The sequence below is a fragment of the Zosterops lateralis genome (genome assembly GCF_965231275.1).
Source record: "Zosterops lateralis genome assembly, chromosome: 32".
Lineage (NCBI taxonomy): Eukaryota > Metazoa > Chordata > Aves > Passeriformes > Zosteropidae > Zosterops > Zosterops lateralis.
In genome coordinates this window covers 3,541,305-3,561,193 of record NC_139792.1, presented here as the reverse complement: position 1 = coordinate 3,561,193, position 19,889 = coordinate 3,541,305, and the positions used below count along the sequence as shown (strand labels likewise).

The 19,889-nt window shown below is 51.9% G+C and overlaps 1 protein-coding gene and 1 long non-coding RNA gene across 2 annotated transcripts; both read right to left on the bottom strand.

Annotated features, from left to right (window-relative positions):
* Positions 1-258: 258 nt before the first annotated feature.
* Positions 259-5,458, bottom strand: LOC310920967 (serine/threonine-protein kinase PAK 3-like; the record flags this gene model as incomplete). The annotated part of the gene is made up of 6 exons (XM_083881023.1): positions 259-386; positions 2,378-2,477; positions 3,157-3,274; positions 3,929-4,038; positions 4,809-4,857; positions 5,409-5,458. The coding sequence occupies 6 exons, from the start codon at positions 5,456-5,458 to the stop codon at positions 259-261; spliced, it is 555 nt and encodes a 184-aa protein (XP_083737149.1).
* Positions 5,459-7,240: 1,782 nt separating this feature from the next.
* On the bottom strand, positions 7,241-7,975 carry LOC310921101. The gene is made up of 2 exons (XR_014592085.1): positions 7,812-7,975; positions 7,241-7,389 (listed from the first exon to the last, which is right to left on the bottom strand). It is a non-coding gene; the product is annotated as an uncharacterized lncRNA (long non-coding RNA).
* Positions 7,976-19,889: the final 11,914 nt, after the last annotated feature.

The window sequence follows — 19,889 nt, the reverse complement described above, 5'->3', positions numbered from 1 at the left end:
GATGACTGAAGAAGAGTCTTCACCACTTTCCAACCGTACCAAAGAAGCCCTAAATGTCATTTTCCACCTCTAAGTTCGGAAGGAAATGTTGAGCTTTCTGAGAGGCTCAGAAGGAGGGGAATCTTTGAAAGGAGTTGAGATTTCACAAAATTTATTTGTTTACAATAGATGCTAATATCCTACGTGAAATTCCTACGCTACAGTCCTACACTTGAATCTGAACTACAATTCCTAACTATAATCCTACTCCATAATTCTCTAAGCTGGTGATGGATGAAACTGTTCTAATGTCATTGTCTCAATCTTCTCTCCTCCTTCCACTCCTTCACCATCATGATCAATGGCACCAGGCTGGATGTTGGCTTGGCTAATGTTACAAATGGATGCTGCACAAAGGAAAAAGAAACAACAATGAACCATTACTGTCCAATATTTTTTAAATGAAAAGGGGATTGAGTCAGAGTAGATCTAAGGACCAACAGCGGGTCAAGAGTAGCACAGCTTGCTGCAAGAGCTGCTAAGTGTGCCAGCCCTGGAAAGATTTCAGATCTGAGCATCCTGATCTCTTTCAAGATGCCCCTGCTCACTGCAGGGCATTTGGAGCAGATGAGCTTTCCAGGTCCCTGCCAGCCCAGCCCAGTCTAAGACTCCTGGCTGTTTCCATTTGAACAGCACCAAGAGTGGAGGTGAGCAGGAGGGGGCTCATCTGATGCCTTGCACTTGAGTGGAGGAGGAGCCCATCCCTGGGACACTGTTTCCCTGCAGCCCCTTGGCATTTTACCTGCAGCAGCTCCTGGGCAGACCAGCGCCGCACCTCGTCTGTCTGCAGGCAGCAGCTCAGGAAGTCCCGCAGCAAAGGGGAGAGGAGCTTGGGCTGCTGCAGCTCTGGGGTGCCTTTGGTGGCTATCAGGAGCTGAGCCTGGAGAAAAAGGAAACACCAGTCTCTCAGCTGCTTCTTTCACCTCTGGAACTGCTCTCCCAGATCCCATTGTTCAAGCTGCACTCTGCAGTGGCAGTTTCTGCCGTGGCACAGAGGCAGAGAGGACTTTCCTGGACCAACAAAAACCCAAAGCCCAATGCAGCCACAGCTTTTCCAACATGCAGCAGATCTTGCCTTGGCAGCGGATTTCATTGACTGACCTTGTTAGTGGAAACTACATCAGCAAAAGCACCTTTGCTTCTCTGAGGATTCACCTGACCAGCTTGGCAGGCTATTTGGAAGAGGGACTTTGCTCTACTAATTCACTTTACTATTTCCAAGGATTATTACATGCAAAGCATCTCTGCAGTGCTTGTTGGTCCCTAAAGCACAGCTGCCATCAAACAAAAGCCATCAAGCTTTTTGCTTGGTTCTTTGTCTCCAAACCACTCTTTTAGAAATTTGGTTGGGTTTAGGTTTCTTCCCTTCATTTCAGGAAAGAGAACAGCAGCTCTAAGATGGTTGTTTCCTGTTAGTGGGGCCATCTGTGTTGCCAAAAGAACTGGAACGACTTCTAAGCCAAAGCCAAATGTTGCCTGAGAAGGGAGATTGTTTGTGTGGGGTAAGGCTTGAGCTCCCCCAGTGATGCAACCAAAACTCCAGCAGATGCTGATGTGCTGCAGGGACATTTTCAGAAAGGGACCGTGGTGGAAGTAGTTCCAGCAGATGGCAATGGGATTTTGTCCAATGGCACACAGAAGGTGGGCTGGGGGAGAAAGACAGTGGGATCAGAGAGTATTTACACCTTACCGAGCGAGGAGTTTCATTAGAGTAAGGAGGTTCTCCTTCCACCATTTCAATGGTCACAATCCCAAAGGCCCAGATGTCAATTTTGGGGCCATATGGGTGACCTTTCACCAGCTCAGGTGCTCTCCACCAGTAACTGCCGACCTCTGAGCTGCGTCTACTCTGCTCAGGGGTGAGTAGAGCAGACACGCCAAAATCAGCTGGGGAGAAAGCAAAAGACTGTTTTGATTTGAATCCTGTGCAATTAGGAAAGCAAGCAAAAAAACTGCCCAGTAGAAGTTGGAGAATGTGCTGTTGAATCTCCTGCAACAGTCCCTGCTCTGTTTCTCAGGACTTTAGCCAAGGAAATATGCCATTGGCTACTTCAAAAATCCCCACATTTTTTACACTGCCTCCAGCAGTGGCTTTTGTTGCCCTGAAGCTTTAGACTTGTAGCTCCCTCTCTCTGGAAGGGACACACACAGAGCAATGCCACTCTGGACTGCTTGTTCCCTGCCATAGCTCTGTGCACGTTGCAACCGTGTGGTCAGCTCACAGCAGGGCTCCCTGCACTGCCACCAGCACCATTTTTGGGGACCTGACAGTCACTCCAAAGCAGCCCCACACCCCCCCTATCCCTGGAATGCTGCACCTGACCAAGAATATACTGACCCAGCTTGACAGAGCCATCGGTTCTGAGGAGGATGTTGGGGCTCTTCAAGTCTCGGTGCATCACGTGGTGGGAGTGGAGGTAATTCAGTCCTTGGAGGCACTGAGAGAGAAACCAGAAACAGGAGGGCAAAAATCAGGGATGGAATTTCATCACACAAGAAAGGAAACAGCTCTCCAAGATTTCCTCTCCAGGGGAATGGGGAGGAATGGCAGAACACAGTGCCATTGAGAGGAAGAGCTTGCTGCTCCAACACTGGCAGAGCAGCACCCTTCTAAAGAAAGGCATGTCAGCTTGTCAAAGAGCAACAGCACCTGCAGGTGTAGACTCTGCCCTGCAAACCAGCCAGGATGATGCTCCTGCAGTGGAGGTGCTCAGAAGTCAAGAGCATTTTGGCTGCACTGCCAACCTTTTCAGCTGAGCACTGAGAGAAATGAGTCTCTCTTTTTTCTTTGCTGTTCCTTTGAAATGCTGCCACCACCACCTTTGCTTTTACAGGCAAGGAATGCAGTGCAGGCCAAAGTTTAGACAGGTAGAGATGGAGAAGAGGAAATACAAGGGCCAGAGTGAGAAGGCAACAGCAGGAGAGAAGAGGACAAGCACAGAGTGCAGTGAGTGCAGGGGCACTGGCAGGCAGTTCACATGGGATGCTCCTGCTTGCCCAAAACATTCCAGCGACACAGAAACAAAGCCTGGCCCATGGAATGGCTCCTGTTCTGAGCCCCTTTCCCAGACAGTCCTGCCCCAGCCCTGGGAAGCACAGCTGGGATCCCTGACTGACCTCCCGACTGATGATGCTGATCTCGTCTTCTGTCATGTAGGTCTCCTTGACAGCGTCGAACAGAGTGCCTCCATCCATGAACTCCATCACCAGCCAGAGTTCCTCACGCACAAGGTAGCTGAAAGAAGGGAAGAAGGCCATGCAGATGAACATGCAAACGTTGGTTTCTTTGCTTGATTCTTGTTTCTGGATCCCTTTGTGACAAGGACAGAATGAAAGGAATAGACATTCCCTCCAGGCTGGGCATTGTTTGCAGTCTGTGCAGTCTCAAGGAGAACAGCACATCTGTGAAAAAGGAGATGTTTTAGACGGCCAGCAGGCAAAAAGTGCAGTTTAGTAACAGCCAAGATGAAAAACCTGTCACACGGGGTATTTCTGGAAATAAGCACCTAGTGTTCCTGGCATGGACAGCCATGGAAAAGAGGGGCAACAATCCAAGGCAAATCCTCTCTAGAATGCTTCATCAGCATTAAAGAAACTTTAAAAATCAATCCTGTAACAACAAGGAGCCAGTGAGCTTTCAGGGTATTGACTTAGTATGGTAGGGTTGATGCAGGTTTTTGAACAGTTTTTCAACTATGTGTTTGAAAGCCAGGGAAGACTCATGCAGACAAAATACACTCTCTTCCCATCCATTGGAGATGAGTAGAGAAATAATAATTACCCAATAATTACCAGCTTTCTTTTCTGCCTGTGTCCAAAGTGGGTTTTTAACCTTGCATGCTTTTAGTATGTAAACAAACCTTCATGGGATGAGACTATGATCACTCACCTGTCTAAATAATTTACAATCTGGGGACTTGTATTCATCTTCAGGACCCTGATTTCTGTTAGAATGTCTTCGATCAGGAGTCCTTGCAGATCGATTTTCTTGATGGCCACCTAGAATGACATTGAAAATCAGCAACTTTAGAAGTTGGTGGCACGAGACCACAGCACACACAGGATGAGTGATTTAGCAATGACACAGGTGAGCCTTGCCAAAGTGCCTTGGGATTAGACAAAGGAGTCATTAGGAACTGACATTCCAACAGCTCATTTCCCTGCTCCTTTGGGGGCCACTTACAGGACACGTGGCCACTGACATTTTGCCTTGTCCACTTGTTAGCAATCATGTCTCAACTATCATCCCCAAAGCTCTGAGCACACTCTCTGTTTCTCTGTCTCTACTTCAGAAGAAGTAAAGCGTGCCTTGGTACTCTGTGGATACATCTTGGGCTACAGGCAGGGCTTGGGGCTTTTAGGGAGGCCTTGCAGATCTCTCCCTACGTGCAGTTCCCACGTGCAGCACTGCAGGTGGCTGAGGAACTGCCAGGAACATTCAGATGTATTTGCTGGCAGCCAGAAATGAGAATTCAGCACTCTGAAGCCGTCGGCCCAGAGAGCAGTGAGATGCTCTAAGGCACCACCTTTGTTGGAGCAATTGAGAGCCAGGGAGAGCGTCCTTCTCTGAAAGGAACCGCTGCCCTCCTTGCCTTCCTCCTGGCAGCTGAGCAGGACAAAGACTGTCCCAAATGCACTTGGCAGGCTGGCACCAGTCTGTGCTTCTTGTGCCTTTGCAGCACAGCTCTAGCCACAGCTCCAGCCCCAGCTGACACAAGAGAGGAAAGCCCTGGAGAGCAGCAGGATCTGCAGGGGCTCTTGACATTTACCTCTCCTCCTGTGGCAGTGTCGACTGCTCTGCAAACCTCTCCAAAGCCCCTAGAAACAAAAGAGCAGCAAAGAAAGGAGAAGCCATTTAGATCTTGGAGTGAAAGCCAGCCCAGACAGGAGATGTCTGCAGGAAATGCCTCAAACCTGCAGCATGCAGGAGGGCTCTGCCAGAAGGCAGATGATGCATTTTCCTCTCCAGTGCATGCACACTGGGCCTGTTCCTGAAACACTGGGCTTTAGTGCCTCAGCTCAAAAGGCCAGGCGATTCTTTCATCTCGGGTTTCAGTTTCTAAACGGGGCAGTTTTTATCCTGAGCACAGAGTATTTCCTTCAGCAAACACTTGGGAAGAAATATTCCTGAGAACTGTTCATTCACTGCTATGTTTGAGGGTAGGTTGCTGTTTCTGGCAATGAAATACAAGTGTCTTTGACAATGCCTCCTGATCACACTTACAAATTCTGGCTGGTACTGAGACATGGGGCAGACTAACCCAGTGTCTGAATATGTTTGCAGTTTGCCTGACTTCACACTTGGTAGATATTCCAGCAGCAAATCACCTGCCCCATGACTGTGGAGAAGAAACTGTGGATTGACTCACCCTCTGCCAACATTTTCCAGTTCAATGTATTTCCTGCGGGGATTCTCCATGTTCACCATTTTCCCTGAGGGAAACAAAATGCAAGATGCTCACTTGAAAGCAGAGATCCCACTATCCAAGAGATACAAAAGGCAGCCCCACAGGACACAGCAGGATTGGCTCTGAGCTCAGACACACCCAGGTGCACATCAAGGCCCTTTTTGTGCCAACAGCTGATGGGAGACACAGAGTCACCTGGGCTCTGTTCTCAGCCCCCACAGGTCTTATCTGAGAGCACAGCACTGGCAGCTCTTCTGGGCAAGAAGCAGATTCAATGACTTGTGCTGCAGAATCACAGAGGACTTGATGTGTGTTCCTCGAGACTGATCTGAGCAGGGCTTGGGTCAATAGGCAGCATTCTAACAGTCATGGGAATGACTGGGAATCAGGGATGGAAAAGTGCCATGGATCTGAGGAATATACAGCAGAGGGGCTGGAGGCTCGCTCCTGAGAAATGCCTACAGTGCACTTTGATCTGATCAAGCCCCAGGGATGTGTTTCTTGGCCACATCTTTCTAACAACAAAATGAGGATATTAAAAAGAGATTGTGATAAAATCATCTGTCTTTTCAATGGGGACACAAAAAGAACTCATCTGGCTCTCTCTTTGTGTGTCGCCTGATGTTCTTTCCAAGGAGTTCTCATTGACAAAAATATAATATTATTAAAAACAAAAACAAAAATAAAATACCTCTAGATGTAGTAGTGGTATTAAGAACAGTCATAAAAATCACACCAGTAAGACACATGGCAGAGAAGACCTCCTTCAGGATGGAGAAAAATCTCTACCCAAAAAAATCCAGAAAAAGCCCAAACTAAAACCAAAAGCACAACCAAGAAACAAAACGCCAAGACCAAAGAAATTCTGTGAAGTTTTTTGCTCTGGGGATGGGTAAGAAGTCACGAGTCTAAAGAGAATTTAGGAAGCTAACCATTCTATCCAGTTTGGCCACCAGCACACAGAACTTGCCCACATCATTTGCTAGGTCACAGCCTTCTGCTGATGCAAGAACAAGCCCTGCTTCTGCCTTCAGCAGACAGGGAAGCTCAGGCAAACCCCAGCACGTCCAAGCTGCCCTCAGAGGCAGCAGCAACACCCAGAGCACTCTCTTGCTGCCTTGGAGCACAGCATTTCCTGTGGGGAGCCCTAAATGCCCCTGGGACACCCCAGTGAGGAGGATCATTTGGTGCAGCTGTGCTGACATGTGCACACAGTACACTGTCCCTCAGAGAAGAAAGACACCAGACGTACTCAGGAGCTCCAGGGAGTCATCCTCCACCTCCTGTTGCTGAGCAGCAGCTGTGTCACTGCTGGACATGAACCAACTGCCCGCGCTCCACTTCTGAGCTGGGGCAGCAAAGGCTCCTTTAGGTGACACTGCTGCTGCTGCTGCTGCTGCTGCAGGTTCAACAGAAGAGCCTGTGGAGATCTGAGACAACAAAGGAGTTTGTGTCAGAAAAGTGGCTGGCAGAGATTAGTCCCAGATCCCATTTCAAATGCAAGCCCTTAGGGAGGTGCTGTCAGCCACATGCAGGGCTCTGCCATGGGTTTTTTTTTTTTTTGATGTCCACTTCTCTAACTGGATGGGAGAATCCTAAGGGCTGGTTTTACTCAAGTTCATGGCCAGATTCGTTTTCCATTTTCTTTCAAAATCCATTTGCATGGATTTTCTGAAGGATGACTGCCCAACTGACCATTCCATTTCTCCCGAGGACTCTTTTCCCCCTCCAAGGGCTGCAGACACACTTGCAGCTCCTTGTTCAGATGTTCTACCTCCTCCCATGGAGTCCTCTTCTCCTCCCCCATCTTCAGAACGTGTCCAACTGGCAGCGCTTCTGCCTGGGACAGTTTCTGGTCCTCGCAGGAATCTCGGGGCTCCTCGCTGCCAGTCCCTTGATGGAAATCTCTGCAGGCTGCCAGGCCAGATGTCAACACTCCCACCTGGAGTCAAAGAGAACAAAGCAGTCAGAGAGTGCAGCTTGTCCCTGTCAGCCAAGAGTCATGGACTGTGAGGAAAGGGAGAGACCAGATTCACAAGGGATACAGACAGCTTCTTTCAAGATCCAGCTGGGTCACCGTGTTCACCTGCAAGAACCCCTCAAGAAACAAGGAGAGCAGGAAGAGGCCAGCAGGAATGCCTTCACATGAGTGCTGGCCAAAAGGCCAAAGCACTAGTCCCCTGTCCAGGGCAGCAGCTGAGATTCAGCCCAGCAGGGAGTGTCCTTCAGAGTGGCTGTGACAGACACTGGAGCAGGAGGGCACTCAGAGGCATCACCCCAGCCCCTGCTGCTCTGCTGGGGAAAGGCAAGAAGGGCAGAAAGCACCAGGTTGGTGACTGCAGTGGCTATGGCTCTTTCACTCACTGGTTCTTCTAGAGCCTCTTGCTCCTCAGGGAGATGAATTCTCTCTTCTCTTCCTCCTGGAACCTTCATTTCTCCCTCCAGCCTCTTGTCTGGTGTCCTGATCCTAGCCTGGGGTTGCTGCATCTCTGACTGAAGTTCCTCACCGAAATTCTGTGAGGAAGAAGAAGGAGACACTTTCATGAGTGGAGTGGCTGCCACTCCTCCACTCACCTGGTTTTTTAGATGGCGCCTCAGCCAATAGATGTTCCAGTGGTCTTGAAGTCGTCTGATCTCTTCTGTGTCTCTCCTCTTCACTCCCATGATGTCACTGGGGAACACAGACAGCTCTGCTTGTGCCTCTGCCTCCATGTTCTGTAGACACAAATGCAGAGCAAGTGACTGTGAGATGCTGTCCCTGTCAGAATCCCAGCAAGCTGGGGCCTAAACAGGACAGCTCAAAGCCCATTTTCCAGCGGTCACTGGCTGAGGGGAATGGCTGGGTCCTGGCAGGACTCCAGCACTCAGCATCCTCAGCCACCAACAGCAAGAGCTGGCTGCTCAGAAACTTGCAGCTCTGCCTTGCACTAAAGACAGCACCCTCCAGAACTGGCACTTACTGTCTGGGAAAGCTGTGGTTGTGGTGTGACCACAGCTGGAGCCTGGTGGTCATTGGGCGCCTCTCTGGCCTCTTCTCCAGGAGCACAGGGAGCCAGAGGAGAATCTTCTCTTGGTTCTGTGCTCTGTGGACAGACAGGAGTGTGAGACACAGGCCATTACCTCTCATTTATAACCTTCTTTCTGTTCAGCTCTAGAGCCAGCTCTACTAAGCACAAATCATCATCTTTGAGAGCAATGGGATTCTAAGTCACTCAGACTAAATTCAAATGGGCTGATTCAAGTGGACTGCAAATTGCTCTGAATTAGATAATTCCCCCTGGCTACTCTGGGCAGGCAACATTCTCTCTGCAAAACTGGGCTTTTAGTTCTTTTCAAGCTCTGCAATGGAAAATTAGGAAATAGCCAGTGATGCCTTTGCTCTTGCTGCTGCAGACATGGAAATGGATTTTCTTGCAGCCTACTCAGCTGGCCCTCTACTCTCTACTGCCCCAGGCCAAGCTCACAGTTTGCTGCACAATTCCTAAACACCAGGAACATCAAATGTTCCTTTCTCACTCACCTCCGGATCGGCCCCTCTGAATACCCGGCTCAGGTGACCTGCAGTGGGCAAGGGAAAAGGAACCAGATTCTTTGAGGAAAATGGAAACAACTAGAGCATTTTTAGAAGGTCTCCCAGTCCACATTTTCAAAGTTGTGCAGCCTGACCCAGCAAAGGGAGGAAATGACAGACTGTGCTGCCATAGACTGTCCCATGGAGGGAACACAACCCCTGCAGGTTCCCTTGCAAATGCTGCCTGCACAGCCCTGGGCACAGACACCCCCTTTGGAGCTGAACGTGTTGGCAGGAGGAGCTTTACCCAAGTGGCATCCAAATGGTCTTTCTGTTTCCAAATTAACTCAGTCACTAAGAAAGAGCAGGGAGACACAAAAGCCAGGTTAGGTGACACCCAGGGGAAACCTCTACTTACGTGCCAGGTTAGTCATGAAATAGGTTGAATAACCTATTCCATAAGCAGTGAAAACTGCAGCAGCAAGTTGCCCAATCATTGTGGGAACTGCTGTGCAGGTTTTCAGACTGCTGAAAAACAAGAAAAAACAAGTGTCTTGTCAGTGAACACTGACAAAACCCTCCAGTACAGGAGCAAACTCCTGCAGAGAGCAAACCCAAGAGCTGCTCTGACACCCCTGAGGCCTCCCGTGCTCCAAGGCAACCTTGTGATGTCACCACGAGCATGTGGCAACCGTGCCCTGACATCACAAAGCAAAGGCTCTGTGCTGGTCTGTGAATTGGTGCAGGTGGATGGAGTGATGTTTGTGCAGGCCCAGGCTGCATTTTTCCCTCTGTCCCCCCTGGGCTGCCTTTTTCAGCTCTTGTTTTTCCCCCTGTGCCCCCTGTGTCCCCTGTGTCTGTGCTGGGTCCCAGCTGGTGGCCGGGCTGGGCGGAGCAGCAGTTCCAGCCCCGGGTGTCCCTGGAGCGCTGGGAGCTGCCGGTGGCCCCAGGCACTGTCCCCTGAGGAGCTGCTGAAGGACAGGGAGACGCAGGGGGCTGAGGGGGCTGAGGAGGCGCTGACGCTGCAGGGACGGTGCCCTTGAGCTGCTGGGGGCACTGAGGGCTCTGGGGGAGCAGAGGGCCACGGGGGCACTCAGGGCACAGGGAAGTGGAACAGGCTGAGGGCGCTGGCGGCTCCAAGGCCCCGGGATGGCTCCGAAGGGATGGAGTGGGCTGAGAGGACTGTGAGGGGCTGAAGAAACTGAAGGGGGCCGGGGCTTTGCCCAGGGCACGCTGGGGCTCAGGGGATGGAGGGGCCAGCAGGGAGCACACAGGGCTCCGCGCCTGCAGCTCTGCCAGCCCTTGGAACCAATTGCAGAGGCTCCACTTTGGCCACAGCTGCCCTGCAGACCTTGAGCACAGGCGGGCACTGACAGGAGGCAGCAGGGAGAAGCTGAAGGCCACCAGCTCCAGCAGTGCCCAGGGAGCTGCTGCTGCCAGCCCAGAGCCCGGCTGAGGCCGCAGGGCCGCTCAGGCAGCCTGGGGCTGAGGGGGGCCTGGCCTTTGGCCCTGGCCTTTGGACAAACTTGTTCTTTCTCACCCTCCTGGGGAGGCGCTGCCATTTGCCCTGCCCCGACTGAAGGGCAGCTGCTGCCAAGGGAAACGGCCCCATCCTGACTCAGTGTTCCCTTTGCTCCCCACGGGTCCCATCTGCTGTCCCTGTCCAGGAGAGCTGCTCTGCACGGGAGGAAGAGACCCAGGGAGAGCCCGGGGACTTGGGCAGCTGCAATTCCTGCTGGTGGACTTGGAGTTAGAGATGGTCACAGAGGGACTGAGAGTTAGAAGTTGATGGTTATTTCTATAGCCTGATGTAGACTGGTGTTTGTACAGCTATATATGTATGTATATTGTTCTCTTGATGCATGTATATTGATGTGCTGACATCTGTATTTATACTGACATACTTGTTCAGATGTGTGGCTGTAGAGTTTTGTTGATGGGGTTGTAAGGATTCTTATATTGGTACATTGGTATTTGTATATTATAGATAGGTTTTTTGTGTGTGTATTTCTATATGCTTTGCTTTATGTCATATGAAATATAAATTATAGATTTACATCTGTATATTGTATAGTTATGTGGATACAAATATTGAAATATATCTTGAGTTGTATGGTTATAGAATTCTGTTTCTTTAGCACTGGGTCTAAGATCCTTCAGAGAAGGATACTGATATTTCTGTATTTCTATATAGGCTGTACAGTTGGAATAATATGTAATACATTACACAGTTAAATTTCAATGGACATTTCTGTATAGTGAGTGGTTGTAAAGGGGTGCAATTTTTTTTTTAACTGAAGGTTATATTTGTATTTATTTACATAGCACAATTGTAACAATAAACGAGTTTTCTAAACTTTGATATTTGCGTGTTTCTATACCAACAGTGTGGGTGTAGTAATTTAAAATAAATTTCATTTTTAAACCAAACTTGATTTTTGTGTATTTGTACATTGGTATTGCAGATGTAAGGATCTGCCATCAATTCAATGTTTCCACTAAAAGAAATATAGACTTGGGCTACCCAGAGCAATGAGCAGATGTAAAGGTGATGATGGGGGAGGATTTTGTCCATGGAATTCTCCATCCAGGCCCAGAACATGCCCCATTTGCACTCAGGCTGAGGGAGGGGAGTGGAGGAATAACTGTGATAACCCAGTCTGCCTTGCTGTGCACTGATACACTTTGTAGCAGTGACCATTAGAGGTAATGCCAGATTCTTATTTAGCATCACGACACGCTGCTGCTCCGTTGCAAAACTGCCTCAGCGTGGAGAAAATCAGCTGAATTTCTTGTCACTTTAACTAGATGTGGTGAGAAACAGTGACACAGATTAAAACAGGTTTTCTAACCTCATCATCCAGAGGGAATTTTGTGTTGTGTTTTCTTTTTCATTGTATGCACAACAGTTCTGAGTTGTTCTGTATCCTTCAGGGAGGTATCCACTAGTGACTGAAAAAGAAAAGGAGGATTATGGCATTCATTCTCTTTTAACACATACTTGCACTAAGCTGTAGCTTCAACTTAGGAAGGAAAAGGAGAGATTTTCTTTAGTCCTGCAGTGTGGAATAAATGGTGGAGGAACAGCCACAATCCCAGCTGTAAGAACAGCGTGTTCTGGGTCTTAACAGGACCTTGTGGACAAGAAAGCACCACAACCTTCATGATTCACCTCTTAGGTCAAACCAGAATGGTTCATGGTGTCAAAGCAGCAGGTGATGGGAATAACAAATGTCCCTTGGCTGGGGCAGAAGCCTGGGAGTCAAAGGCTTGGGAAAAGAGAGCTGGCAAAGGCAGGCCGAGGTGCAGGCAGGCATTGGGCTGAAGGCAAGAGGCAGCTGGTGCTGCCAGCACGGGAAGGGACTCCAGGTACAGGAGCTGCCGGCGGCAGGAGCAGCTCCTGCTGTCACTGCCAGGGAAGGACTGGCAGCAGGCAGGAGCAGCGGGCACATTGCTGGTGGACAGCTGGCAAGTTGGAGCGGCCAGCCCAGGAACAAGAGAGGTGCTGCTGCTTGGAAAAGTAGTTTATGGCATGGCTGGATCAGCCTCACCAAGGTCAGGCTGTTACAGTCCGGGCCATCATGCAAAATGCCTTCCAGCACAGAGTCCTCATGGCCCAAGCAGAAGCAGCAGCAGCAGCCCTGATACAATGAATTCTGAATTTAATATTTACTTATAGTAATTCCAGCAAATCCCGTCCTGCTCGATGCAGTAATCTATGAATGCCCTACTGTTTCTGAAACTTGTATTTTAATGTTTTACAAAAATATAATTTTTCAGATGGGCCAGTTGCTTCTACTACTGTAACATAATCACCTTCTATAGGTACTAAAGCCTTGTTCAAAGCAGAATATGTTTCTCCAGTGTCAACTAAAAATTTTACTTTTTTCGCTGCTCCCCCACCTTCCCAGCTCTGGCTATCCCAGTATCCAGCTCTGGCTATCCCAATATCCCAGCTCTGGCTATCCCATATCCAGCTCTGGCTATCCCAATATCCCAGCCCAACTCCTGCTGCCATCCCCGGTGTCTGCGGCTCCATCCGGCCCCGCTCGCTGTCCCAGCGCTCGCAGGGGGTCCCGTCCCCGTCCCCACAATCCAGGACTGGGGGACCCCTGGGCCGGGCTCCGACAGCGCCACTTCCAGGGACTGCAGGGAGTGGGGAACTGGGGGGACACGGAGATTTGGGGGAGCTGGAGGGCTGAAAGTGGGAGATTGGGGATCCAGGGGGGTCAAGAGGCCAAGGAAAGGGGGGACTGGAAGAGCTGGGACAGCTGAAGGAGGTTCAGGGGCTCAGAGTCAAGGAAAGGGGGTGCAGGGACTGGGAGAGGTAGGATGGGGTGTCCAGGGAATCCTGTGCCCAGCAAAGGGGGTGCCAGGGCTCCTCAGTGTGAGGAAAGGAGGGGCTGGGAAATGCAGGAATGGGGGCCCAGGGGTCCCAGGGAGAAGGAAAAGGGGGCTCTGGGGGCTGGGAGAGGCGGGGTGGCCGGGAAAAGGTTGTGTTGGTGCCGGATCAGGGGGTGCAGGGGGGTCTCAGGGCAGGGCAAAGGGGTAAAAGGGCACCTGGGTTCTCAGGAATGGGGGTGCAGGGGGGTCTCAGGGTCAGGGAAATGGGGAGCAGGGACTTGGAGAGGTAGAAGGGAGTTCCAGGGGGTCCTTGAGCCCAAGAAAGGGGAGTTTGGAATTCCCCAAAACGGGGGGACCAGGGTGGGGACACCTGGAATGTTTGGGAAGGGGGAGTTCAGGGGGTCTCTGGTTTTGAAGAAAGGTGGGGCTGGGGGCTGGGAAAGGCAGGAATGGGGGTCCAAGGCATTCCACACCTTCCCAAAGTCAAGCACACGGGAAGTCTGGAGGCTGGGAGCCATGGGATGGCCGGGAAACGGGGAGCACGGGGTGCTGGTGTTCAGAAATGGGGGATTCAGGGGGTCCCTGTGCAGGATAAGGGGAGCAGGGGGTGCTGGTGTTCAGAAATGGGGAATTCAGGGGGTCCCTGTGCAGGATAAGGGGAGCAGGGGGGTCCCGGGGCCGGGAATGGCGGGTCAGGGTCCCGGGGCCGGGGGTCCCACTCCCCCTGGCCCCCCCAGGAGCGCCCCCAGCCCCAGCCCTGGAGTCATCCCGCTGCTCCTGCTCACTCCCAGCAGGATCCCAGTAGGATCCCAGTACAGCCCAGTCACTCCCACTCCTGGCATTCCCCCCGAGCCCCCGGGGATCCGGGGGATTCCTGGTGGCCACGGCGCTGCCCAGGTCACCAAGAGGTGCCGGAAACAGGAGGAGATCCAGGCTGAGGAATTGACAAATGCCCTGGGGCACACCTGCCTGGAATGGCTCCGGAAATGTGTCAGATATGGGCGGGAGGCACTGGAGCATAAAGGGGGGAGGGCAGAATTCCCATGGGAATGTGGGATTGGGAAATGGGGGATTTGGGAGGGCAAGATTTGGGAACATGGGAATTCCCGTGGGGCCTCCAAGGATGGACCCCACTGCTGTCCCATTCCCATGGAATTCCATGGGCAGATCCCATCCCCATCCCACTGCCAGGGAAGCTCCAGCCCAGATCCCCCCCAAACCCATCCTGGGGGTCGCCCTGTTCTTTGCCCTCCCCACCCCCCACAAGACTCCTGGGGGTCCCCCCATGACCCCCCCGCCCCCCCAAACTCCTCCTGGGTCCCCCCTCATCCCCACACGGGGATTCCTGGGAGTCCCCCCGTGTCCCCTCCCCCAGGACTTTGGGGGTCCCCCCGACCTGTCCGTGCCCCTCCCCCGTTTCTGCCCCCCTGTGATGGTGGGGGGTGGGGGCCGAGTGCTGGTGCCCCCCTGCCTGCAGCAGATCCAGCGCTGGGGGCACTGCAGGGGCTCCCTGGCCATTTGGGCTCCCCTGGGATTTGGGGTGACCCCCCGGGCCCCAGGATCTCCCTGAACACGCTGACGCTGCCCGGGCACAGTGAGAAGGTTCAGACCCGGCTCGGGGTCCCAGCTCTGTCACCGGCCCCGCCCAGGGACCCCCAAACCCTCCCGGGACCCCCAAACCCTCCCGAGACCCCCAAATCCCTCTTGGGACCCCCAAATCCCCCCTGGGACCCCCAAACCCTCCTGGGACCCCCAAATCCCCCCTGGGACCTTCATTTCCCCCCTGGGACCCCCAAACCGTCCCGGGACCCCCAAATCCCCCCTGGGACCCCCAAACCCTCCCGGGACCCCCAACTCTCCCGGGACCCCCAAATCCCCCCCGGGACCCCCAAATCCCCCCTGGGACCCCCAGCCCCCCCCGGGGCTCCGCTGCCGGAATCACCGGGAGTGGTGTTGCCCTTTGAAGGGGAGTTTTCCTGGGAACCCAAAACAGACGCCTCTTAAAGCGGCCATGGCAGAGAGAATCCCAAAAATCCACCCCGGCTGTGGCGGGGGGCAAAACATCCCCCAGAGGGGCTTGGAATGGGGGTCCCCTATAAAATGTCACCTGACGGGGGTGATGAGGTGCTCCCAGCACAGCCCAGTCACTGCCAGTCCTGGCATCCCCCTGGGCCCTCTCTGCCTTCCGACCTTTCCCGGCTCCATCCCCGCTCGTCCCGCGGGCTGCGAGGGGTTCGGGAACGGGGCAGGAGGAGGAGGGAGGGAGGAAGAGGCGGAGCGGCCGCGGGAAGCGGGAGGAAGAAGAGCAGAGGAGGGAGCGGGCGGCTCCAGCGCTCCCTGAAGCCGCAGCAGCCCCGGGACCATCGGCCCCATCCCGCAGGTGCCCGGGGAGGGGGAGCTCGCCCCAAATATCCCGGGTTTGGGCTCCCTGGGCTTGGGGTTTTTGGGGGGATGTTTGGAGCTGGCAGGGCTCCAAAGGCGAGGCGCAGATGGCCCTCGGGGGGACATGGGGGGGTCCCCGGGAGGTGGTTTTGGGGGGTCCCGGTGTGGGCAGAGCCCCGGCGGGGCCGGGGGGACCCCGGGTTTGGGGAGCCCGGGAGAGGGCCGGGCTTTGGGGAGCCCCTGAGCGGGAGCCCAGAGACAGGAGAGCCCCAGGAGCCCAAAGCGGGGAGCCCGAGAGGGGGGGAGCCCTGGGATTGCCGGGACCCCGTTGGGGGGCGCTGGGGCTGGAGGGGCGGGATGGCCGGGAAAGGGGTTCGGGGGTCCCGGGGCCGGCAGTGGCGGCTCCCAGGATCAGCCCTGGGCCCCCATGGCCATAACAAGGGCTGGGAGCTGTACAAATAGCATTAGCAGCAAATTAAAAAAGATGGATCCCTTAGGCTTAGCCTGAGAATGGTGCTTTTCAGAATGGATGGGGTAAATTTAAAAGAAAATTAATTAATTGTGTCAGAATTAAAAATGACATTACTAGAGCTTTGTTTTCATATTTCTCCCTCCTTTGGTATGTTGGAGAGAAAAAGAAGCCAATAAATCTTTAATTGCATTAACTCATCCTTAATACAGAATGTCCTACAGAGAAGGAGAGATTTCTGTTCCCACAGGTATTTCTTGGAAAAGAAAGGAATGATTTTGAGGAATGAGGTTAACATATAGTAGAAGTAAATGCTGTATAGCAGTACTTGTGTCAGTCTAAAGTGTTTTGGTTTGGTTTTTTTGGTGGTTTTTGTTTGGTTTTTTGGGATTTTTGGTTCCCTCTGGTTGTTTGGTTTCTTGTTTTTTTTGTTTTTTTTGTTTTTTTTTTTTTTTTTTTTTTTTTTTTTTTTGTGGTTGTTTTTTGGAGTTTTTTTTGTTTTGTTTTGTTTTTTGTTTTGGTTTGTGGTGGATTTTTTGTTTTGTTTTGTTTTTTGTTTTTTGTTTTGTTTTTTGGGGTTTTTTTGGGGGGAAGGAGGTTTTGTAGTCTTCTTTTAGTCATTGCCCGGCACTCCCAGTTCCCTCAGCGTGGTTCAGTTGCCCCCAGTTTTATCCCAGTCCCTGCCAGTACCTCCCAGTTGTCACCAGTATGCATCCTGTCATTCCCAGTTGCTCCCAGTGTATTCCCAGTTGATTCTCAGGAGGGCTCTGGTGGCTCCCAGTAACCCCAGTCAGGGTCCCATCACAGAATCACAGAATGTGTAGGTTGGAAGAGACCTTCAAGATCATCGAGTCCAACCCAGCCCCAACACCTCAACTGGATCATGGCATCGAGTGCCACATCCAGTCTCTTCTTAAACACATCCAGGGATGGTGACTCCACCACCTCCCCAGGCAGACTATTCCAGTATTTAATCACTGTTTCAGTGAAAAACTTCTTCCTACTATCCAACCTATATTTCCCTTGTCACAGCTGAAGACTGTGTCCTGTCCTTCTGTCAGTTGCTGCCTGGACAAAGAGACCAACCCCCAGCTGTCTGCAACCCCCCTTCAGGAAGTTGTAGAGAGTGATAAGGTCACCTCTGAGTCTCCTTTTCTCCAGGCTAAACACCCCCAGTTCCCTCAGTGGTTCTTCCTCTGGCTTGTTTTCCAAGCCCCTCACCAGCCTCGTTGCCTCCTCTGGACACGTTCAAGCGTCTCAAGGTCCTTCCTAAACTGAGGGGCCAGAACTGGACACAGCACTCGAGGTGTGGCCTCACCAGTGCTGAGTCCAGGGGAAGAATGAGCTCCCTGCTTCTGCTGGCCACACCATTCCTGATCCAGGCCAGGTGCCATTGGCCCTCTTGGCCACCTGGGCACACTGCAGGCTCATGTTCAGCCGCTGCTGACCAGAACCCCCAGGTCCCTTTCTGCCTGGGCACTGTCCAGCCACACCATCCCCAGCCTAGAGCACTGCAGGGGTTATTGTGGCCAAAGTGCAGGACTTGGCACTTGGACTCATTAAACTCCATCTTGTTGCACTCTGCCCACCCATCCAACCATTCCAGGTCTCTCTGCAGAGCCCTCCCACCTGCCAACACATCAACAAATGTTCCCAGATTAGTGTCATCTACAAATTTACTAATGAAAGACTCAATACCCTCATCCATGTCGTCAATACAAATACTGAACAGAGCTGGCCCCAGCACAGACCCCTGAGGAACACCCCTGGTGACTGTCCCCAGCTGGATGCAGCACCATTCCCCACCACTCTCTGGGCCTGGCCATACAGCCAGTTCCTAACCCAGCAAAGAGTGCTCCTGTCCAAGCCCCGGGCTGCCAGCTTATCCAGGAGTGTGCTGTGGGAGACAGTGCCAAAGGCCTTGCTGAAGTCCAGACAGACATCCACAGCCCTTCCTGCATCCATCAGGCAGGTCACCTGGTCATCAAAGGAGACCAGGTTGGTCAAACACGACTCACCCCTCCTAAACCCGTGCTGGCTGGCTCTGACACCCTGGCCATCCTGGAGGTGCTGTGTGATGACACTCAATATAAACTGCTCCATTACCTTTACCAGGTACTGAGGTCAGTCTGACTGGGCTATAATTACTGGGATCCTCCTTCCCACCCTTCTTGTGAATGGGTGTCACATTGGCAGCTTCCAGTCACCTGGAACCTCAGCAGTGAGCCAGGACTGTTGGTAAATGATGGAGAGTGGCTTCACAAGCTCATCTGCCAGCTCCCTCCTCACCCTGGGGTGGATCCCATCTGGCCCAGAGATTGATGAACATCCAAGTGGCTCAGCAGTTCTCTGACTGCCTCCTCCTGGATAACAGGGGCACCATTCTGTTCCCTGACACCACCTACCAGCCCAGGAGGGCAGTTGTCCTGAGGACAAGTCATCTTCCCACTGAAGACTGAGGCAAAGAAGGCATTAAGCACTTCTGCCTTCCCCTCATCAGCAGTTACTAAGTTCCTTCCCTTAATCCAATAGAGAGCAAAGGTTGGCCTTACCTTTCCTTTTACCATTAATATATTTGTGGAAACATTTTTTATTTTCTTTTACGGAAGTTGCCATTTTAAATTCAGACCAAGCTTTGGCCTCCCTATTTTTTTTCCTACATTCTCTAGCAGTCCCCTTAAATACTTCCCAAAGGACCTGGCGCTCCTTCCAAAGATGATACCTCCTCTTTTTATTCCTGAGTTCATCCAAAACCTCCTTGCCCATCCAGGCTGGGTGTTTGCCTCATTGACTCATCTTTCAGCACACAGGGACAGTCTGTTCCTGTGCCCTCAAAATCTCTGTTTTGAAGAACACCCAGCTTTCCTGAACTCCTTTGTTCTTAAGGGCTGCTTCCCAAGGAACTCTCTGAAAAAGACTTCTAAATAGCCCAAAGTCTGCCCTCTGGAAGTCCAGTGAAAGAGTCTTATCAATGTACCTCCTGATTTCACCAAATATCGAGAACTCTGTAATTTCATGATCACTCTGCCCCAGTCGTCCTCCAACCACCACATCTTCCACCAGCACATCTCTATTTGTGAACAACAGATCCAACATAGTTCCTCCCCTGGTGGGCTCACCTACCAGCTGTGACAAAAAGTTATCATCCATGCACTCTAAAAATTTCCTGGACTGTCTCTTTTCTGCTGTATTAAGCTCCCAGCAGATGTCTGGCAGGTTGAAGTCACCTACAAGAACAAGGGCTGCTGATCCTGAAACATTCTCCAGCTGCTGATAGAATAAGTTGTCAGCTCTTCCTCCTGGTTGGGTGGATGATAACAAACTCCCAGTAGGATGTCAGCCTTGTTGGCTTTCCCCTTAATTCTTACCCACTGCCATTCAACTGAATCTTCATTTGTTTCAATACCTATTGCATCAAAAACCTTCTTAATATAAAGGACCACTCCTCCACCTCTTCTCCCTTTCCTGTCTCTTCTGAAGAGCCTGTAGCCATGGAGTGCAGTGCTCCAGCTGTGTGAGTCATCCCACCACGTTTCTGTGATGGTGACTACATCACAGCTTTGCTGTTGCCCCATGACCTCCAGCTCCTCCTGTTTGTTACCCATGCTACGTGCATTGGTGTACATGCCCTTCAGCTGGGCTACTGATTTCAGCCCTAACTCAGGCTTAGCACCCTTGGGTCTGCTTCCAGGCAGCCCAGCTGCATCCCCTTCCCCCTTCAAACCTAGTTTAAAGC